Below are 20,566 nucleotides of genomic sequence, written 5' to 3' on the forward strand. Positions count from 1 at the left end.
CTGGGCACAGAATTAATATTAACATTTATTGTTAACATTAATTATGAACATCTACACCATCACCAGCAGGACACAAAACAAACAAACCTCAGTTCTGAGAATGTTGACATGCTCGCTTTTCTTCATTGCAGTCACTACAAGCTCCTTTAAAATCTTACACCCACACATTCATTCACACGTACACCAAATTTACCTCATCCAGGAGATACAAGATTGACAGAGCTCGCTTTTCTTTTTGCTTTATCTTAATGTAAGAAAGCCTTCCAAGTAGACAGAGTAAAAGCTACTTTATTTTATGCCTTAGTTTAGGTTGTATACTTTATTATACTTGACAGTAATGTCAACTATACTTTATTATACTTGACATTACTGTGCTTGTGATTATTGTGATGATTTATTTTTGAAGAAAATGTTTTCTTTAAAAATGTGATTTTAATATAGCACATAAAAACAATCAAAGGGTTTAGGTTTTTGGACAGATGCAGTATACAGGTAAACTATTATAACACTGCAATTCCTACAATTGAAACCAATTAGTTTCTTTTAAAACACCTGTGTTTTCTCTTTTAATATTTATTATTGCTCATTAATAAGACAAAACTATCTCTTATTCAATTACTTGATTAATGACAGAATAATCAACAGAATACTCAATTACTAAAATAATCGATAGCTGCAACCCTAAAATAAATCATCATAATTTTTCTTTTGGTGGAGAGTGACACATTTTCACCCGACAATTCAATTCAGTTTTATTTATATAGCGCCAAATCACAGCAGTAGTTGCCTCAAGGCACTTCACATTACAAGGTAAAGATTCTACAATGAGACAACCCCCTATGAGCAAGCACTTGGCAACAGTGGGAAGGAAAAACTGTTCAAACTCCCTCTGACCAGGAAGAAACCTCCAGCAGAATCAGGCTCAGGGAGGGGCAGCCATCTGCGACGACCGGTTGGAGGTGAGGGAAAAAGAAGAGAGGAGAGAGAGCCAAACTATGCGAGAGAAAGCAACAGTTAATCACGAAGGCTGGTTTAAAACTCTAAATGCAATGTGGTGTATAAACTCATGGTGAGTGAAGAACAGTGCATCATGGGAAGTCCCCCAGCAGCCTGGGCTGGGAGGGATGGTTTCGGGGGTCACTTGATCCAGCCCTAATTGATCAAAAAGGAAAGTTTTAAGCCTAATATTAAAATTATGACATTACAACGTCCTCTCAGAAATAAACTGTAATCTTGAAGTGCCTTGACATCCTCTGACTTTATTGGAGCCCATGACAACACCTTTTCCTTGGAGGCAACTACAATCCTTTGCTCATTTGCAAAATGTTCCTGCAGCAAAGCCTTTGTCTGCATAACCTCTCACAGGGTCCACATGACGACAACTTTTCACCAGCTCCTTTGGGTGACCTCTAGTGAATTGCTCAAGAAAATACAGACAGTCACTATGGCTGTCAGTTTTACTTTCAACACTCTTTTCTAAACTCTCATAAATGAGTGATACCCCAACGGTTCTCCATCAAAAACCTTAATATCTCTTTTAGGCAAAAGATGACAATTGCTGTTGTTGAATCAGTAAAGTTATTTCATTTTGCTTCTTCAAAACACTCAATACACTGCTGCCATCACCTGTGCCTGAGCAGGTATTGATAGAAGGTATTGTTAGAAATTTGTGCATGAGCAATATGTGGCAGTGTTTCAACCTTTGTTAGCATTCCTTTACTTCTGACATATGGGTTCATGGCATCTGACTGTCATGTAACACTGTTTCTAATACCATTAGTACTCACAGCTGTTGGAACACTCAGCTTAGCCATATTTGCAGCAGTTGGATTTGGATTCACATCATTTTCTTGGCTCACTTGAGATGCAACAGAACCGGTGGCTTTAATTATTACTTGAGGCAAATTGTCCATTTGAAAGAATGGCACTTCAATACTTGGAACAAAGTCAGACTCCTCTGGATTAACAGAGCTTTCAACTTTATTCAACCACTGACTTACAGCTTCCTTAAAGCCATCAGTGTAACTTTCAACACTTGAAAACCAGCTATATTGTTTCATTTGTTCATCCTCAGGCAATAAAGAAATAAGTGTTTTCATGACCTCTTATGCGTGTTTGCAACTGAACTTTCACCTGTTGACCATTTTCATTTTGTTGCATAAGCCCATAAGGTCATAAGGTCTCAATTCTCTGGTTTCATTCACATGTATCTTGCGCTCCTTTTGCAACTTTTCAGTTTTGTTTCCTAAAGCCTTTGCAGTGAGTTTGACTTTTCTCTTTACAACCAAAGCCTCAGACTCCTTATTTTCAGCGTTTATATTTGCTTCACTCATACTGGCTTTATAAAACTCCACAGTTTTATATGTTACAGCAAACACACTCAAAGTACAGTCCATTCAATTACAATTTGGCGTCTCCCTCTTCCAACTCCATAATGAACTTAAGATGTAACATCTTCAATAGTCAGGCAAACTTCGCCCCCAATAACACCATTTCAGCGTTTTCCCCCATGCACAGCAAACAAACAGCATTGTTGCATGCCTGTCTTTATGCTCCCATATCCGCCGTTCTCTTACTTGACAACTGCACACAGTTCAGTGTAACATTAGTCCGATCATACCGATGGGATTCTGTTACGACGGGACAACTCTGTACTTCCATAAAAAGCAAGTAACTGCAGGATTTCAAAGCGTCCATTTTTCTGTTGACAAACTTGTGCAGCGACTCCACACCTTTTTGCCACTGTTGACTCGTCTTGAGCTAACCAGGGGCCTATTCCAGAAAGCAGGTTTTGCTAAAAACTCTGGGTTTGTTAACCCTAAAATGAGGGAAACTCGGGTTTTCAGTTCCAGAAAGTCAGTTACCGAGGTAACAGACTCTGTGAACCTAACCTGCTCGCTGGCAGGTTTTATCCAACGCCGAGATCCAGTTCAGGCTCCAGTTATTTTGCAGCTCATCCAGTCTGGATCTGTTCATAATGTCTTCATCTTCCAGACACGATCTGCATTCTTTAATTAAAATGCCTCATCCTCCCAAAATGCACTGAATTTTAAAATGTATAAAGCTGAGGCATTTATCATAACATGTTTGCCTTTACTGGTGAAACTTTACATTCATTACAGACTTGGATGCTCTGAATGTTTTCAGCTAAATATGAAACTATAACTGAACTCTGACCTTTAACAGTAACTCAGTGAAACATCTCTGCTGTGGCTGTCAGAGAGCTGTCATCTATCAGTGAAGCTGATCTTAGATCAGATTAAAACGGTTAAACTGGAAACATTAAAGCAGTTTTTCTGCAAATCTCATTTTTATCCAGTAATGGCAGAAATAATGAAAAACTGCAGCAAAAACCGTTTTTATTAAATAAACTGACCTGAGGTCAGCTCCCTCCGGGGTCTGCTGCTGTCTCAGTCTCTAACACACAGGTCGGTCAGTAAACTCAGTCTGAGCTGTTTCTCCACATCTTCACTTTCTGTCTCCTGCAGTTTGTCCTTCAGGCTCAATAATTAGATTTTATAAATTAAATGTAAAATTAGGATTCAGCTTCATCTGATGGAGATTCAAGTTGTGTGAATGATGACAGCAGACATTATAAAAGAAATGATATATTTGATAAACTTTTTTCTGTCTATGATGATGACAGAGTGGGTCAGGCTGATTAAAGTGACTCGTCATGCTCCACACTGACACGTGCGATCCTCCATCCATCGGATTAAAATGGAGGCTCCGCTCTTTAATTACCCGTTGCCATGGTGAATCCTGTTATCAGAGCTCCATTGATGATGGCTTTCTTTCCTTACTCACGCACGTGCTAAATCAGGGTGAACCTACTCAGAGTTGATTGAACTAACCCTGATCAGCTGTTCTGGAACGGGAAACTCAGAGTTGCCGATCAACTCAGAGTAGGTTTATAAACTCAGAGTTTGTTGAACATGCTTCCTGGAATAGGCCCCAGCAGATAATCCGGTTCCAAACATTGCAAATTAGGTTATTTATTTGCATGTTTCAAACATCCACACTGCAGTCAAGCCCAAACACAAGCAAGCTCATGGCACTTCATACAAGGCAATTGGCATGCACGTAAAAGGCGTAAAGAAAGCTGTCAACAGAAAACACACTCTCTCTACTCACCAATACTTCATGTCGCCACACCAGTGACCAGGTGATTATATTTCCTACCCAATCATTAAACACCTCCCACGTGACATGCGTGCCTACTGCAATCCTACGTACAGTATGAGTAAACATGCAACACCATATGACTACCTTAATACCATTAGCTGTATATGGCTCTTATACTATGGTTTCTAATAATACTGCCTAAGGGAAGCATGTATAATGTAATTAGAATTGGTCCTACCACAGAACCCTGTGGAACTCCATAATTACCCTTAGTGTGTGAAGATTCCCCATTTACATGAACAAATTGGAGTCTATTAGATAAATATGATTTGAACCACTGCAGTGCATTTAATACATGCTCTAATCTCTGTAATAAAATGTTATGGTCAACAGTATCAAAAGCTGCACTGAGGTCCAACAGGACAGTCACAGAGATGAGTCCACTGTCAGAGGCTCTAAGAAGATCATTTGTAACCTTCACTAAATGGTAAATGGACTAGTTCTTATATAGCGCTTTTCTACTCAGATATGAGCACTCAAAGCGCTTACACAACACGTTCACATTTACCCCATGCACACGCATTCATACAAGCACTTCCATGATTAATTAATTAAGCTAAGTGCTTTAATCGTCTAACATTCACTCACATTCATACTCCGACGGAACGGTCGGAGAGCAACTTGGGGTTAAGTATCTTGCCCAAGGATACATTGGCACGCAGCCTGCAGTAGCCAGGAATTGAACCACTGATCTTCCAATCAGTAGGTGACCTGCTCTACCTACTGAGCTACAGCCACCCCAATGCTGTTTCTGTACTGTGATGAATCTGAAACCTGACTGAAACTCTTCAAATAAACCGTTCCTCTGCAGATGATCAGTTAGCTGTTTACAACTACTCTTTCAAGAATCTTTGAGAGAAAAGGAAGGTTGGAGATTGGCCTATAATTAGTTAAGACAGCTGGGCCAAGTGATGGATTTTTAAGTAATGGTACAGTAATTACTGTGGTAATATAGTTTGATCATATTTAACATCAGCACATTGATTAATGGTTCGACTTCTTTGAGCAGTCTTGTAGGAATAGGGTCTAATATTGATGGTTTGGAGTAAATAACTAATTAAATTAATCCAAAGATCAACCGGGGTCTAAATAAATGTCAGCAGTGTTGAAAGTAGCTGTACATAATGGTATGTCCCGCACTTTAAACATGCTGTAAATAAAAGAAACAGCTTCCAGAAGATTTCAAACTGCAACTCTGAACATAACCTGCTGGTTATGTGCTCAGTATAAGTTTCCACGGTGATTTAGCCAGGTTAACTCTGACTTTGAACTCGACATAGCTCGCAGAGCCATTAGTCTCACTTCGTACACGCCTCAGCTCTTTCCAAACGGTCCGTGTATTTTGCGGCCAACGGATTTTCGTTTAGGAATCAGAAAACGAAAAACGGGAAACGCCTCGTTTCCCGATTTTAGTTTCAAAGTTTAAAAACGGAAAACGGAAAACGAACCGTTTCCCGATTTTCATTTCAAAATGGGAAAATAAAAAAATGGAAAACGAGCCGTTTCCCGATTTTTGTTTCCTGATTAAAAATTTAAAAATGGATTTTAAAAATCCGGCGTGGAAATCGGATTTCTGAGTTTTTATTTTTTTCCCCAATTCTCACCCGGAAGTTGTCCCCATACATTTGACAGTTTCATGACAGTAGAGGGCGTGCTGCAGTTTCCATCGTTGTCAAGTGTATTTTGGATGTCTGCGGGATGGCAACGGGCAGTTATGTCCTTTTTCGAGAAAGCAGACGTGTTACACTTAAGGAAGATGACATGTCTGTGGACAAGATATGCAGGATTTTTCAGGTGCCGTAACTGTTCAACTTATAACTGATAGATTTATATATAAGAATATTTATTTTGGCTTTACGGAGCCTTGGTTAGCTTAATGGCATGTGATCGAGTAAATGCTAATGTTAGCTAAAAGTAACTTTGTGGTATGTCTAAACATTTAAAGTACATTGAAATATGATTTAGAATTGAATGTTTCCAATATTATTTTGTGCAGATGTTTGTTCTAAATAACATAAAATCTGTGAATAATTAGCACTTTATAATTTTTTTTTTATTTTGCCAAATTAAACAGGTTAATTGCAGTAGTCTGTACATTACAGATGATGCAAACACTGCAATATTTCCAGAGCCAGCAGGACATTTTTCCATCCTAAATCTTTCACATCACAGTCATTATGAGGTCCATGGAGATCCAGTTCATAGTCCACTTCCTGCAAGCAGATCCCTACCCACTACTGGTATTCCATTTGCCTTCATGCACCGACCCTCACCTTCTGCTCTGACTGACACACCACGGCCTTCAGCTGGAACGCCACGAGCAAGCAACCTGTTCCCAGCAAGATCTTTCCAAAGGTTAGCTGTTAAATATTCAACTTGTCTTTACTAGTAAAATCTCTCTACAGCCATATTTTTTCATCTTATTTTTTTAATGATCTAATTCCTCCACAGGGCTATCCATATTGCCAAAATAGTAAATGACAAGCTCAGTACTTCCAAAACAGTCATCATTCGCTTTTTGGAAGCTGAAGCAAATGTGGAAGGAATAACACAGAAGGTGAAGGATGCCTTGGGCTGTGATGAGGTGATTACCCTGACAGACAGCCAAGGAAATGAAATAGTAGACTCGGAGGGCACAAGAAGTAAGCTAAGTGATCAAAAACTTGCTTTTTACATTTTACCATTAAAATTAATAAATATAGAAATACATTGTCTTCTCCTAAGGTTCCCATTACTGGAAACAGAACTCCAGAAAAATCTATGCAATCTTTGAGGATGACTTTGTGGAGTTCCAGAATGGAAGAACAGCTAAAGCAAGGTAATGTATGTAAAGTCAAACTCATTCTCTACACAAGGGCAAACAGTATAAGTCATTTTACCTGACAAATATTTTTTAAAAGAAAAACTGAAGGCCTCATAGGCAGATATAAGAAAAATATTCATGCATTTGGCGATTTCACTATTTTGTCGTTCTACATTTAAGTCGAAGGGCCGACGACAGTATGAGCATACAAGAGGTCATTGGCAAAATTGACCAACTAAAGCAAGCTGCTGAGAGCCTCCAAGATATCACCTCAGCAATAAACCAGCTGTCTGAGCTTGCAAAGCACACACGCAAAGCAGTGACTGATGCCCACCTGCATTCTGTAAAGGATGCCTTTGCCTGCCTCGTTTGCAAAGGTATGCATTACATATTACAGCAAATTTAAATGTGTTTAATTTTCTTATTTTATATTTAAAGTAACTGGCACATATTTTTCTGCATCAATTTCTTTTTTTAAAACCTTGTAGCTCTAATGGAGGAACCCATGTTTTCCACGTGCTGCGAGTCTCTAGTTGGATGCCGAACATGTGTGGAGCAGTGGCTGTTAACTGCAGATCACTGTCTGAAATGCAGAGCTGAAGAAATTGATCGTAGGGTACACCAAGTTAAGGGTCTCCATGCTGTTCTCTCTCTCCTCAAAGAGATATAGATGTGTAATTCATCTAACATTGAATATAAATGGGCATTTGTCACTACAAAGCTAAAGAGGGTGCAGAGTTTGTATTTCAAGCCAACATCACACCAGCTTAATTGACCAGGTTTTCCTACAGAGGAACCTTTTATAAAATCAGCTTGGGTAGTGTTGGCATATATACTAACCTGCAGCCTCTGCAGCTTATCAGTAACACGTTTCCTCATCCTGTTTGATGGGTGGTTTTCTCTGTAATCACATTGTCTTTTTTACTTGGTTGTCCTTAGGTTTCAAGCCCAGTTTGATGTTTATAACATGGTTTGGGAGTGGAACAGTAGTCGGTAACTGCGGTTTTCATTATGTAATTATTAAATGTTACATTGTTTAAATGATATACAAGCTTGGGTGTTTCCATTTTAAAAAAGAATTAGAGAATTGCAAGTTCTCCTTTATTGCCAACAATCAGAAACAAGATTGTAAATACAAATTATTTGAACTGTTATAAATTGAAACAGCTTGTAGTTTTCTCTGTAATAAATTTTTTTTGGAGAAGTTTACTCGTTTCTTCATTGAATACCACTAATGGATCACACACAACATCTGGTGATGTCAATAAGAAACCTAACAGCATCTTTAAAGGGTCCATAGTTATGATGAACCACGTTTTGGTAAAGTGAAAACAAGTCAAAATGAGAACCAAACTCTGTTTCAGTCCACTGTTTGGCTTCTTCAGAGGAGAAAGGCTCCAGTCCAAAAATGGAATCTCTCTTCAAGGCTGATCCCACCTCCTGCTGATACAGGTCAGCTGCAGCGGCACCATTAGGCAGAAGTTCCTCAGCAATTTTTGCAGGACACCCCCCTTTAGCCAGTTCATTTGGTATTCCTTTTCCTGCATGACACACAAGTGTGTTTTAAGGGTTTACAAATGAAGGAGTTAAAATTTACTTGGTATAGTAAAGTGAACATAACTGCAACAGATTCACAGCATTTAGAAATATGAGCTTATCTTATTACTTTAGTGTTGCTTCAAAGGGGTGATTATGTGTTCATTGAACAGATCTAGATATAAATACAACAATAAAAGGAAATCTACACAAAATAGCAAAATACCCAAATAATTCAGAACAAATCGATGAGGTATTTTAGAAATTGAAGCTGCCCCATCTATTGAAAATTTCAGTCAGTAGTGAATATACAGATATGCAAATAAGCTACACATTTGTAAATGCAGTTCATATCAAAATTTACTACAGAGTGGTAAACTAAATTGAAATTGCTTTGTGAAGAAAATATTCTTGTAACAGAGCCAGTAAAAAGGAATGAATCATACCTGGGATTCTGTGTGCATTCCATGCCTCTACAACATTAGTGATACCAATCCTGGCCATCTGGCATGTCAAGTTTGACACACAGTACTTGGATGTGCTGTCCTCCATGTCCAGTTCCTCCATGTCCACCAGTTGTACCAAAGCAGTCTTCAGAGGATAGTTGACTCGGGCATTTACCTCTGACCACATTCTCTCAATCACATGGTTCTGTGCATATTTTAAAACAGCATGACTCGGCTTATTCTCATCTGAAATGAGTTTACAAAAAAAAGAAAATATTTTACCACCACATTGTTACCCTTGTAGAAGGTGTCTGAATGTAGGGCTGCCTCTGACAATTGTATCTGTATTGTGCCAGCCTTTCCTGGATGAACAGTGCCAGGTAAAACTCCTTCCCACAGTCAACTCTGACCTGATCCCACAGTCCACAAGAAAGCAGAGCAGGTCTGAAGATAAAACACACAAACATAAACCCTTTAAACCTAACAAGCATCCCAGCCACTCCTAAAGTAACGATAAAAAAAGTATTTAGTTAAAACTGGACGGAGCAATAATAGACTGAGGAATAAATGAATACTAGTAGCAGTAGTCAGGTTATTTTACCTGTACACATCCTCGTAAATGATGATGTTGTTTTTTACCGGCATGGTGGAATGACTGACAATCTTCTTGCTGAAACCATCAATAGCCATGACATGGGTCACTCCAAACATAACAAGTTTTTCATTTTGATCTAAGTGAAGCTTATGACCCATGTATTCTGCATTGTAGGGTATGGGGTTGAGATTTCGGGCACCCTAAAATCAAACAAACTATAAATACTCAATATATTTGCAAGATTTAGATTCTCAACACCAGTGCTCTACTGGAAAACTGGTATTTAACATTACCTGCTGTCTTGCTGCATGATAGGGTTGATGAATGCTTCTCAACACTTTGCCCACTCTGCCTTCAGAAGCTTTAATGCCTTTTGCAGAAAGATATCCAGTCATCATTTTTCGACCAAAAGATGATCCAGTCTAGAAGTGGGGGGGGAAGACAGACTTCACAGGTCACTACATGCTTGGAGAAAAAAAATGGGAAGCTTGTTATGTTTGCAAAGCCCAACATAGTGACTTAAAAAAAAAGTTTAAGCACAGAAGCTGACAGTTTATCCATAGAGGCACTAAATAGGGAAGAATACTGTTAAAAATAACTTTACATTTCCAGTGGAATGTTTGGAGAAGTAAGACTGTTAATACTTATCATGTTAATAATGTGACAAGTGAAATATATTATTTGGATAAATTATGTGTATAGTCCTTCCATGCATTTTTATCCACGTATCCAGTTCAATGTGGGAGACTCTCACCCTCACCCCTCTGGCAGCTGGAGCCTATCCCAGCTGCCAGAGGGGTGAGAGGTGGGTTACAGCCTGGACAGGTCGCCAGTCTCTCGCAGGGCTAACAGTGTATTAGCCATTTAATTGAATCTGTAAATTGTAGCATACGACTGATGTCTGGCTTCCCATTAGCTTGTAGTCAGCTTTTTAGCTATATTAATGTAGCCATTGCATATTTCACAAAAAGCATTCATCATAAAAATAATTATAACAATGAAAAACTTACCTCAGCAATACCTTCAGCGACTTCAACTTCAAGCTGGCTGTCTGAACAGAATTGTGTGAGCAGCCCCTGCTCAGCACACCATCTCCGCACATTCCTCTCAGAAAAACCCCGTCTTGTTCCGAAGTGGGTGCATAACATTGATGCGATTTCGCTACAACACTTGCCATTTATTCTGCTTACTGCAATAAAATCTGCATATTCGTGCAACGACATGTCTTCTTAGATGTATATGTGAATCATGGCTCCTAATCAAATCAAACGTACCGCCAATGTCTGCGTGTGCCGCGAGAGTTCGATCATTTCCGGGTCAAGATACAAAAATGAAGAAAAATGAGAAATCCGATTTCCACGCCGGATTTTTGAAATCCATTTTTAAATTTTTAATCAGGAAACAAAAATCGGGAAACGGCTCGTTTTCCATTTTTTTATTTTCCCATTTTGAAACGAAAATCAGGAAACGGTTCGTTTTCCGTTTTCCGTTTTTAAACTTTGAAACTAAAATCGGGAAACGAGGCGTTTCCCGTTTTTCGTTTTCTGATTCCTAAACGAAAATCCGTTGGCCGCAAAATACACGGACCCCAAACCCACGCAGTTTTTCTCAACCTGTTTTCTGTTCCTCCTGTTAAAGTACATGATTTATAGAAGCTGTTTTGTTTCTAGAGATCCTTATTGTCCTGTGTGAGCTCAGCATTTAAAGGAAGAAAATACTCATGACTCATTTGTTTGAATGTATTCAGCGATACAAAATTATAAATACAATGAATTTTAGTTGTCAGCACAGACTGGCTCCAGTGACTCACCGTGTACAGCAGCTGTCAGGCTAAACCTTTTGGTCAGCAGTTTGAATCCGTTTCAAGTGACTTTATCTTTTTATTTATTTATTTTTTAATCTTATTGACCATTTATATCGTCTAAACATGACGTTACTGACGCAGTTAACTTCAGTTTTCGCTTCTAAAAAAATCTCATAGATGTGGCGAATCCAGGACTAGAAACATCTGGACGGTGTTACGACAGCTTGAAATGTTGTCAGGAATCACCAAAAAACATGAAAACCAATTACGCTGGAACACCGTCGACTTACAGCTTCCAGTCTGAGGAGCTCCTCGTGTAGATGATGATGAATGACAGCAGAAGCTTACCTGTAAGGACAGCTGTATCCGGACAGTTTTACCCTTTTTCTTGCAGCAGTGTTTAACACACACCACAGACTGAGTTACAAAAGCAGGTCACAACTACCGGGTACGTCCTATTTCCTTGTAGATGAGCGCCGGGTGGGTGGAGCTTCATACTGCAAAACCAGTTTTTTTTTGTTTTTTTTCAGTTGTATTTATTTATTTATTTTAAAGAATTTTCTCTGTCATTGAGTTCAGTTTTATCTTTAAAATATTTCTGAAGTGCGGAACATATGACAAAATTTGAAAATTCACTCAACGTTTTTCTGCTTTCGTTTTTCAAAAATATCTGTAAATTAAAATTAAAAAAGAGGAAAATATGACATTTGAAAATATGACAAACCAGCAAACATGAACGAAATGCTTATATTTTGTGGATAAAAATTAGAAACCTGTTAGAGAAACAAAATGAGGTTAATGTTTCATTTTAATTTGTCCATAAAAACATTGTTTCCACATGCAAGAAGGAAGTAAAAAGTGACCAGCTATGAACAACATCACCAACTAGTAACAGAGAACAGCAAGTAACCTTTTAAAAGAGCTGCCACAGGGTCTGTTCTATTTTTACTGTTTTCACAAAAAAAAAAATCTGAAATAATGTTTTTACAATGTTAAACTCCAAATACAGATACACCACACACACACACACACACACACACACACACACACACACACACACACACACACATATATATATACAGAAAATTCTGTATATTTATAGTATATCGTCCTTTCTTTCAACTCTAAAATGAAAAATTTTCTTTCTTTACTATATGTTTTATGTGCAATTAATGAAAACCAAAGAACAGGAAGGTAATTATACAAAACAAACAGCTGAACTGAGGGATTTAAGTAATTATGTCATTAACCAACAATATAAAATACAAACAAATAAACACTCCATAGGGCAACAGAATGTGTGATATCTTATTAGAAATGGATTTTGCACCCCCTATTAGCCAGGACATATGGATACTTCTTTGAGCCACTCCAGCTTGCACAGGAAAGCCCACAAAACAGCCGGGCTGGTGTGAAGTCGCTGATAGTCTGATCAGAACTCTGTATGAGAGGGGAGTACCAAAAATGCCAACGCCTGCTGAATGATGGTGCTGCGCTCAGCATTAAGGTCCTGTGACTGAGCAAAAACAAAATACACTCTTTGACAACCTTCTTTCTTTTTTTTTTGTCTGAGTCCAATGAAGCACAAACTGAACCAAAAGAATAACAATCCAGTGGTTGGTTGTCAGAGTTTACTTTTAAAATAAAGAACAAACATGTTGACTTCTAATGATGAGTTATGATCTGTCTGTCATGTTCTCCTATCCTTTATTTGTTGCATTCAGAGAGGTTTGTATGAATGTTTATAGTGCAAAGTGACCTACCTGGTATGATTTTACTGGTATATAGCTGCGCCCCTGGGTGCAGTTACTGCAGGGTGACGCAGGATGATGTTCAGTCCAGCTTTGGAGACGTTCTTGATACCTGTTTTGGTCAGTTCGTGGGAACAGTACAAAGGCGGTCCTTTGACTCAGCCAGGCTTCGTACTTTACTTTCAGTGGAGATTGCAAAGCATGTGAACTCAGCCCTGAGTCATAGTACAGTGCAGACATCTGTGCGATCAACAGATCCACACCACAAAATTGAAAGAAATAGCTCATCATGTGATCAACATCTTACATATTTAGATATAGAATATACAGAATAAACTAATTAAATATTTACACACACACACACACACACACACGCACGCACACACACACACACACACACACACATACACATACACACATGTATGTGTGTGTGTATATATTTATTTTAGTCTATATATTTTTCTTATTTTAATGTATTTAATTTAATTTTATTGTTTTTTACACTCCTACTCAAAAGCTCTGCACAAGAATTCCTATGTACCCAAACCTTGCGTGTGAGTACAAATGGCAAATAAAGTATCGAATTAAATAAAAGTCTTGAATAAAGCTCTTAATTTTAAAAAAGATCTATATATTGTGATGTTACAACTCTCTTTTCAAATGGAAGTAGCCTAAACCAATGCACATTGTATTTCACATTGTATTTTATCCCTATTGTGGTCGGTTGCTTCAGTTGTTAGTCTGTGTCCTTTTCCACTTGTCTATATTCAGACAGTGGAACAGTGTGAATATAGACACAGTCCAACAAGCAGGGTTTAATGCTTTACGAGGTTCATGTTAGAGTACATAACTACTCTCTTTAACTAGAGTCTACATTTCTGTAGATGTGCTTAAACTCTCTTAACCCTTCCCATTGATTATCAGCGGTAGTTATTTTCAGTATGGATGTAATACTCCCTCTGACCATAATGTGGTCCTGCTACACTTCACATTTCATATACATCAGCATCATCATATCGCACTGTTTAGCTGACACAACAAGTACACAGTTCAAAATCTTAAGTTGACAGAACTTTATCGTTCACACTTTTGAGTTGGCTCAACTTATTTATGTCTCTCAGGTCAAAGTTGGACCAACGTTTCTCCAAGGTGAAATATTGAGTTAGTGCAGCTTTTTATAGTTGTTGGGTCAACTTAATGTCTCTCACTGGAGTCCAGTTGGCCCGGCTGTTATACTATTTAAATATGAAGTTAGCTCAGTTTGTTGCAGTTATTGGTCTCACTCGTTGTTCACTCACAGCAAGTTGGCCTAACATAATATTACAGTGTGGTTACTCCAAAAATTAAATACACAAACATTTCATTTTTAAAACCTTTATTTACTTTAGAAATTTGGAAAACACAAAGAAAAAAAACACACTAACAACAAACAGGATTTCATAAACTGATGGCAGTGAAAATCTCTGAATACCAGCCATAGACAGCAGCACAAACCATGAAGTACAATCAGCACCAAACATGCAGATTGTAGCGGCAGAGAAGGTCCATAAATACTGCTGTCTCTTCTTCCTTACGGATTTCATATTTATACCGATCACTAATCTTTATTACTAAATACTAATTAATGTTGTTCCAGGAGCCTCACTGAAACTGACCAATCACATTTTAGTGACACTGAGAGAAACGGACTGGAGAAATGTTAAGTGCTGAACCGAAAACTGACCTGAAACCAGTAAAACCGGTGATGATTCACAGAATGGGTGAGTTTAATGGGTCAGGGGGTACTGTGGATTCACAGATGGGAGAGGCCGTCCCTTAACTAGGTTTGATATGTCTTTAGGGGTTGTGCTTAAAAACTGCACTAACACAAGTTTTCATCTGTGAAAGAGACGAGGAGTATGAGGAGTAGCTGTCGTGTGTCGGGGGTCCAGGCCCATCCAGTCAAGTCGCCGTGCCCCCTCAGCTGAATTTTACTGATACACTTCAACTGTTACACAAATTCAAACAGTTTGATAATGAAAAACTTAAACAGCCATGTCAGCGGAAAGTTGTTGTAGTGCGAGCTCAGTTGAATTTTTCGGTTTAACGCTTCGTGGTGACCAGCATGAGTAAAGACAGTGAGCGGAGGGTCGATGCAGGTCAGACTTTGGAAACCTCCACTCATGTCTGAAAATAAATAAGAGGTCATTTCAGCGCGTGCAGCTACTTTTAAAGCTCGAAAACTGCAAAACAAACGAGGACTGAGGATTTTCAGCCCCACAGTCAGCTGTCCCAGCATGTGCTGAGTTCGTGGATTCCTTTTTGCACTGAAAGAAAGTGTTTCTCCTGTTTGTGAATGGATAGCCAATATTGATCTCCACAGTAAAAATAATGAATTATACGTGCGTGTCCGCTTGTATCAGATAGAAGCGATCAAAAACAGCAATTCGGCAATTACAAGGCCCAGCGCAAAATGACAGGTTCGTTTAAAAAAAAAGAAAAAGAAAAAAAAAGAAATCCTGGTGAAACGCACCAAAACCTCGCTTGGCCACGATCACGTGATGTAGGTGTTTTTGAACCATGTTTCGGAGCAGTGTTTAGAAACATCTGCGCTTGGGAAGCTCGACGCAGTGTCGAAACGTCAGTATCCAGCATCCAAATATATATAATTAGTAAAATAAATATAACGCCGCTAGTGAGTGGATTTTCACCTACCGCGGGGGTTTCTACAACGTAACCCCGGTGATAGGTGAGGGATCACATAAAGCATCCAAGCATCCACAGTGAAACACGGAATAATGTGGAAGAATAAGTCAAAATATTTCACAAATGAGAGTTTTTTTTTTTTTTTTTTTTTAGCACGTAAGAGATATTGTAAAAGAAAAACGCAACTAGATCGAGAATATCCTTAAAAATAAATACAATTAAAAAACAAAATGTGCAATTTCAAGCTCCACCCACTCGGCGCTCATCTACAAGGAAATGGGACGTACCCGGTAGCTGTGACTTGCTTTTGTAACTCAGTCTGTGGTGTGTGTTAAACACTGCTGCAAGAAAAAGGGTAAAACTGTCCGGATACAGCTGTCCTTACAGGTAAGCTTCTGCTGTCCGTCATTGCATCGACTGGGGTTCGGACAGACCCCAGAGTTCGTTTCTAATGTCACATCATTGTTTTCTATTTCTGCTTTGATTATTGCCTTTAAAAATGTTTTAGGGTCCCAGGAGACCCCAGTCAAAAGTACCCAATTTCGCTTGTGTAGTTCTAATACTATTGCCATAAGTCCTAAAGTGTCCCAGTATCGGGTGGGTTCAGTCACTCTTTCATAAGAAGAAAGACTCAGATGTCATTCATCATCTACATGAGGAGCTATAAGACGACGGTGTTCCAGCGTAATTGGTTTTCATGTTTTCTGTAATTTTTGACAACATTTCAAACTGTCGGAACACAGTCCAGATGTTTGTCGTAACACACTCCAAATGTGTGTTTAGTTGCGTCAGTAACGTCATGTTTATGGTCATTAATATGTTTTTTAAATTAAAAAAAAAAAAAATAAAGTCACTTGAAACGGATTCAAACTGCTGACCAAAAGGTTTAGCCTGACAGCTGCTGTACACGGTGAGTCACTGGAGCCAGTCTGTGCTGACAACTACGACGTTGAGTGAATTTTCAAATTTTGTCATATGTTCCGCACTTCAGAAATATTTTAAAGATAAAACTGAACTCAATGACAGAGAAAATTCTTTAAAATAAATAAATAAATACAACTGAAAAAAACAAACAAAAAAAACTGGTTTTGCAGTATGAAGCTCCACCCACCCGGCGCTCACCTACAAGGAAATAGGACGTACCCGGTAGTTGTGACCTGCTTTTGTAACTCAGTCTGTGGTGTGTGTTAAACACTGCTGCAAGAACAGGGTAAAACTGTCCGGATACAGCTGTCCTTACAGGTAAGCTTCTGCTGTCATTCATCATCATCTACACGAGGAGCTCCTCAGACTGGAAGCTGTAAGTCGACGGTGTTCCAGCGTAATTGGTTTTCATGTTTTTTGGTGATTTCTGACAACATTTCAAGCTGTCGTAACACCGTCCAGATGTTTCTAGTCCTGGATGCGCCACATCTATGAGATTTTTTTAGAAGCGAAAACTGAAGTTAACTGCGTCAGTAACGTCATGTTTAGACGATATAAATGGTCAATAAGATTAAAAAATAAATAAATAAAAAGATAAAGTCACTTGAAACGGATTCAAACTGCTGACCAAAAGGTTTAGCCTGACAGCTGCTGTACACGGTGAGTCACTGGAGCCAGTCTGTGCTGACAACTAAAATTCATTGTATTTATAATTTTGTATCGCTGAATACATTCAAACAAATGAGTCATGAGTATTTTCTTCCTTTAAATGCTGAGCTCACACAGGACAATAAGCATCTCTAGAAACAAAACAGCTTCTATAAATCATGTACTTTAACAGGAGGAACAGAAAACAGGTTGAGAAAAACTGCGTGGGTTTGGAAAGAGCTGAGGCGTGTACGAAGTGAGACTAATGGCTCTGCGAGCTATGTCGAGTTCAAAGTCAGAGTTAACCTGGCTAAATCACCGTGGAAACTTATACTGAGCACATAACCAGCAGGTTCAGAGTTGGCTCAGCTGTTATAGCAACCTTCCTTTTATCTCAAAATTCTTGAAAGAGTAGTTTTCAAATGCCTCATCATCATCTGCAGAGGAACGGGTTATTTGAAGGGTTTCAGTCAGAATTCAGAATTCATCACAGTACAGAAACGGCATGAGTGAAGGTTACAAATGATCTCTAATGGCCTCTGATAGTGGACTCATCTCTGTGGTTGCCCTGCTAGATTTCCATACAGTATTCAACACTGTTGACCATAATATTTTATTACAGACATTAGAGCATTCTGTAGGCATTAAAGGTAGTACTGCACTGCAGTGGTTTGAATCATGTCTATTTAATATAATTCAACTTATTCATGTAAATGGGGAGTCTTCTTAACACATGAAGGTTAAGTTCCACAGGGTTCCATTTAGGACCAATTCTATTTATATACTTTCCTTAGGCAGTATTCTTAGAAACCATAGCATACATTTTCATTGCTATGCAGTTGGTGCCTTTATCTATCCATTAAGCCAGATGACACACATCAATTAGTTAAACTGCAGGAATGTCTTAAAGGCATAAAGGCCCAGATGACCTCTAACTTCATGCTTAGTAAATTATTGAACTACAAAATATTGGAAATATTTCATGGTTTTTTATGTTGAGGCGGCAGGGGGTGCTGCCGGTGTTGTACCGATATTCCACCAATCCCACCACCAGTATTTCCAATGGATGCGGCCCTACCAAAATGTAAGGAAGTGGAGAAAGTAGTTAGCACAGCAAGAGCAGGATCGGCCCCTGGGCCGAACGGAGTGCCGTATAAAATCTACAAGAATTCACCTGGCGTTCTTTGCTATTTTTGGGAGCTAATGAGGATAGTTTGGGAAAAAACAAACAATACCAAAGGTATGGCAGTGAGCTGGTGGCATACTGATTCCAAAGGAGAAGGATGCATCGGATATCAACCAACTCCATCCAATCAGTCTGTTAAACATTGAGGGAAAAATCTTTTTCAGCGTTACTGCACAGAGACTGGCTGGATACCTCAAAAGGAACAGTTATATTGATACATCAGTACAAAAGCCAGGAATCACTCGGTTTTCCGGTTGCCTTGAGCACACCAGCATGATATGGCACCAAATTCAAGCAGCCAAAAGGGACAAAAAAGACCTCCATGTCATTTTCCTTGACCTGGCCAATGCATTCGGCTCAGTTCCTCATGATCTTCTCTGGGAATCCTTCAATTTTTTCCAGGTACCAGAACCCATTATGTTGTTAGTAAAGCCATATTTTCAAGACCTCCAACTCTGCTTCACAACAGCAGAGTTTACTACAACATGGCACTGTTTGGAGGTTGGTATCATGGCAGGCTGCACAGTGTCACCACTGGCTTTTAGTATGGCCATGGAGGTCATTGTTAGGGGCTCAAAATGGGTTGTAGGTGGAGAGAGAACTAAGACCGGGCTCCGTGTCCCACCCATTAGAGCATATATGGATGATATGATCATACTGACCACTACTGAGGCATGTACCAAGTGACCACTTGGGAAACTGCAGCATAACATCAAGTGGGCAAGGATGAAAATCAACCCAAATAAATCCTGAAGCATATCTCCATAGTCAAGGGGGTACTCAAAGACAGGAGATTCTGCATCAGTGAAGATCCAATACTGACAGTGTCCAAGCAGCCTGGAAAGAGCTTGGGCAGATGGTACAATGCAGACCTAAAGGACAGAGAGCAGGTGCAACAGCTAAGGCAATACATTATCAGTGGTCTTAAAAACATCAATAATGCCCTGCTGCCTGGCAAGTTAAAAGTCTAGTGCCTACAGTTTGGACTTTTCCCCTGAGTAATGTGGCCGTTGGAGAGAATGATCACCTCATATGTGAAGAAATGTTTTGGTGTCCAGCAGGCTCTGAGCAACACTGGCCTCTACGGAAAAATGATATTGTAGCTGTCACTGACAAGTCTCAGTGAGGAGTATAAGTGTTCTAAAGTGAGGCTCCAGATGACGCTAAACGACTCCAGAAACGAAATCATCAGCAGAGCTGCATTAGCTGTGACAACTGGGCGGAAATGGGCTCCAGCAGAAGCAGTGCAGCAAGCCACATCTGCTCTGAGACACAAAGACATCATGGGGAAAGTTCAGCAAGGAAGAGGCAGTATTGGGTTAGAGGCAGGCAACCCATCTTGGCTGAAAGCTACAACAGTAGATGAGAGGAGGATGGTGCTCGGCGAGGTATGCCAACAAGAGAAGGCCATAAGGATGGCGAAAGCAGTGTCCCTTGCTAAACAGGGGCAATCGACGCAATTAGGGCTGGATCGGGTGAGCCTGACCCCTCCTTCCCAGCCAAGGCTGCCGGGGGTTTCCCATGATGCACTGTCTATTGCTCACCATGAGTTTATACACCACTTTGCATTTAGAAGTTTAAACCAGCATTAGTAATTAATAAACTGTTGCTTTCTCTCCCATAGTTTGGCTTTTGTCCGCCCTCTCTCCTCTCTTCTCTTTTTCCTCACCTCCAACTGGTAATGGAAGATGGCTGCCCCTCCCTGAGCCTGATTTCTGCTGGAGGTTTCTTCCTGTTAGAAGAGAGTTGTTTGTTTTTTTTTTTACAGAGGACATTTTTTGCCAGGGAAGAGAACTGCAACCTGAGGGGGAAAACAATTATAAACATAAAAAAAAGCCACAGGTCTTTTAAAATGAACTGCTCATTGTTTCCATTGTGGGAGTTGCAGTGTTTTTAATAATTTAACTGTATACTGCATCTGTGAACAAAACTTCTAAAATCTTTCTTTCTATTTACGTACCATATTAAAATCACATATTTCAGGAAAACATTTTCTTAAATTC

The 20,566-nt window shown here is 39.3% G+C and overlaps 4 protein-coding genes across 11 annotated transcripts in view; 2 read left to right on the top strand and 2 right to left on the bottom strand.

The window, feature by feature from the left end:
* The window catches only part of LOC115791274 (von Willebrand factor A domain-containing protein 5A-like), a 35,323-nt gene extending 23,492 nt beyond the window's left edge, over window positions 1–11,831 (bottom strand). Inside the window, exon 1 of the mRNA XM_030745462.1 lies at window positions 11,718–11,831. The gene's annotated coding sequence lies outside the window, so the exon portion shown is untranslated. The remainder of the gene's footprint in view (window positions 1–11,717) is intronic.
* LOC115791285 (uncharacterized) lies at window positions 5,523–7,956 on the top strand. 2 transcript variants are annotated; one of them, XM_030745482.1, is made up of 6 exons: window positions 5,523–5,979; window positions 6,260–6,540; window positions 6,637–6,827; window positions 6,910–7,003; window positions 7,169–7,365; window positions 7,477–7,956. In XM_030745482.1, exons 1-6 carry the CDS (start codon window positions 5,884–5,886, stop codon window positions 7,656–7,658), a joined length of 1,041 nt encoding a protein of 346 aa, XP_030601342.1. In that variant the 5' UTR covers window positions 5,523–5,883; the 3' UTR covers window positions 7,659–7,956. The 2 variants fall into 2 exon arrangements, with proteins under 2 accessions (XP_030601342.1, XP_030601344.1); XM_030745484.1 differs by having other exon boundaries at window positions 6,358–6,540.
* LOC115791282 (uncharacterized) lies at window positions 8,071–11,135 on the bottom strand. 6 transcript variants are annotated; one of them, XM_030745480.1, is made up of 6 exons: window positions 10,576–11,135; window positions 9,859–9,935; window positions 9,572–9,640; window positions 9,305–9,414; window positions 8,971–9,216; window positions 8,071–8,529 (listed from the first exon to the last, which is right to left on the bottom strand). In XM_030745480.1, exons 2-6 carry the CDS (start codon window positions 9,873–9,875, stop codon window positions 8,228–8,230), a joined length of 744 nt encoding a protein of 247 aa, XP_030601340.1. In that variant the 5' UTR covers window positions 9,876–9,935; window positions 10,576–11,135; the 3' UTR covers window positions 8,071–8,227. The 6 variants fall into 6 exon arrangements, with proteins under 6 accessions (XP_030601340.1, XP_030601339.1, XP_030601338.1 ...); XM_030745479.1 differs by having other exon boundaries at window positions 9,859–10,030; XM_030745478.1 differs by having other exon boundaries at window positions 9,859–9,987; window positions 10,576–11,134.
* Window positions 11,832–16,088: 4,257 nt separating the features above from the next.
* Window positions 16,089–20,566, top strand: part of LOC115791277 (von Willebrand factor A domain-containing protein 5A-like) — a 54,691-nt gene continuing 50,213 nt past the window's right edge. Inside the window, exon 1 of one of the 2 annotated variants that reach the window (XM_030745467.1) lies at window positions 16,089–16,192. The gene's annotated coding sequence lies outside the window, so the exon portion shown is untranslated. Of the gene's footprint in view, window positions 16,193–16,939; window positions 17,048–20,566 lie in introns of those variants that run through there. The other variant, XM_030745466.1, reaches the window with a different exon arrangement.

This window comes from Archocentrus centrarchus, chromosome 13 (genome assembly GCF_007364275.1).
Source record: "Archocentrus centrarchus isolate MPI-CPG fArcCen1 chromosome 13, fArcCen1, whole genome shotgun sequence".
Taxonomy (NCBI): Eukaryota; Metazoa; Chordata; class Actinopteri; order Cichliformes; family Cichlidae; genus Archocentrus; species Archocentrus centrarchus.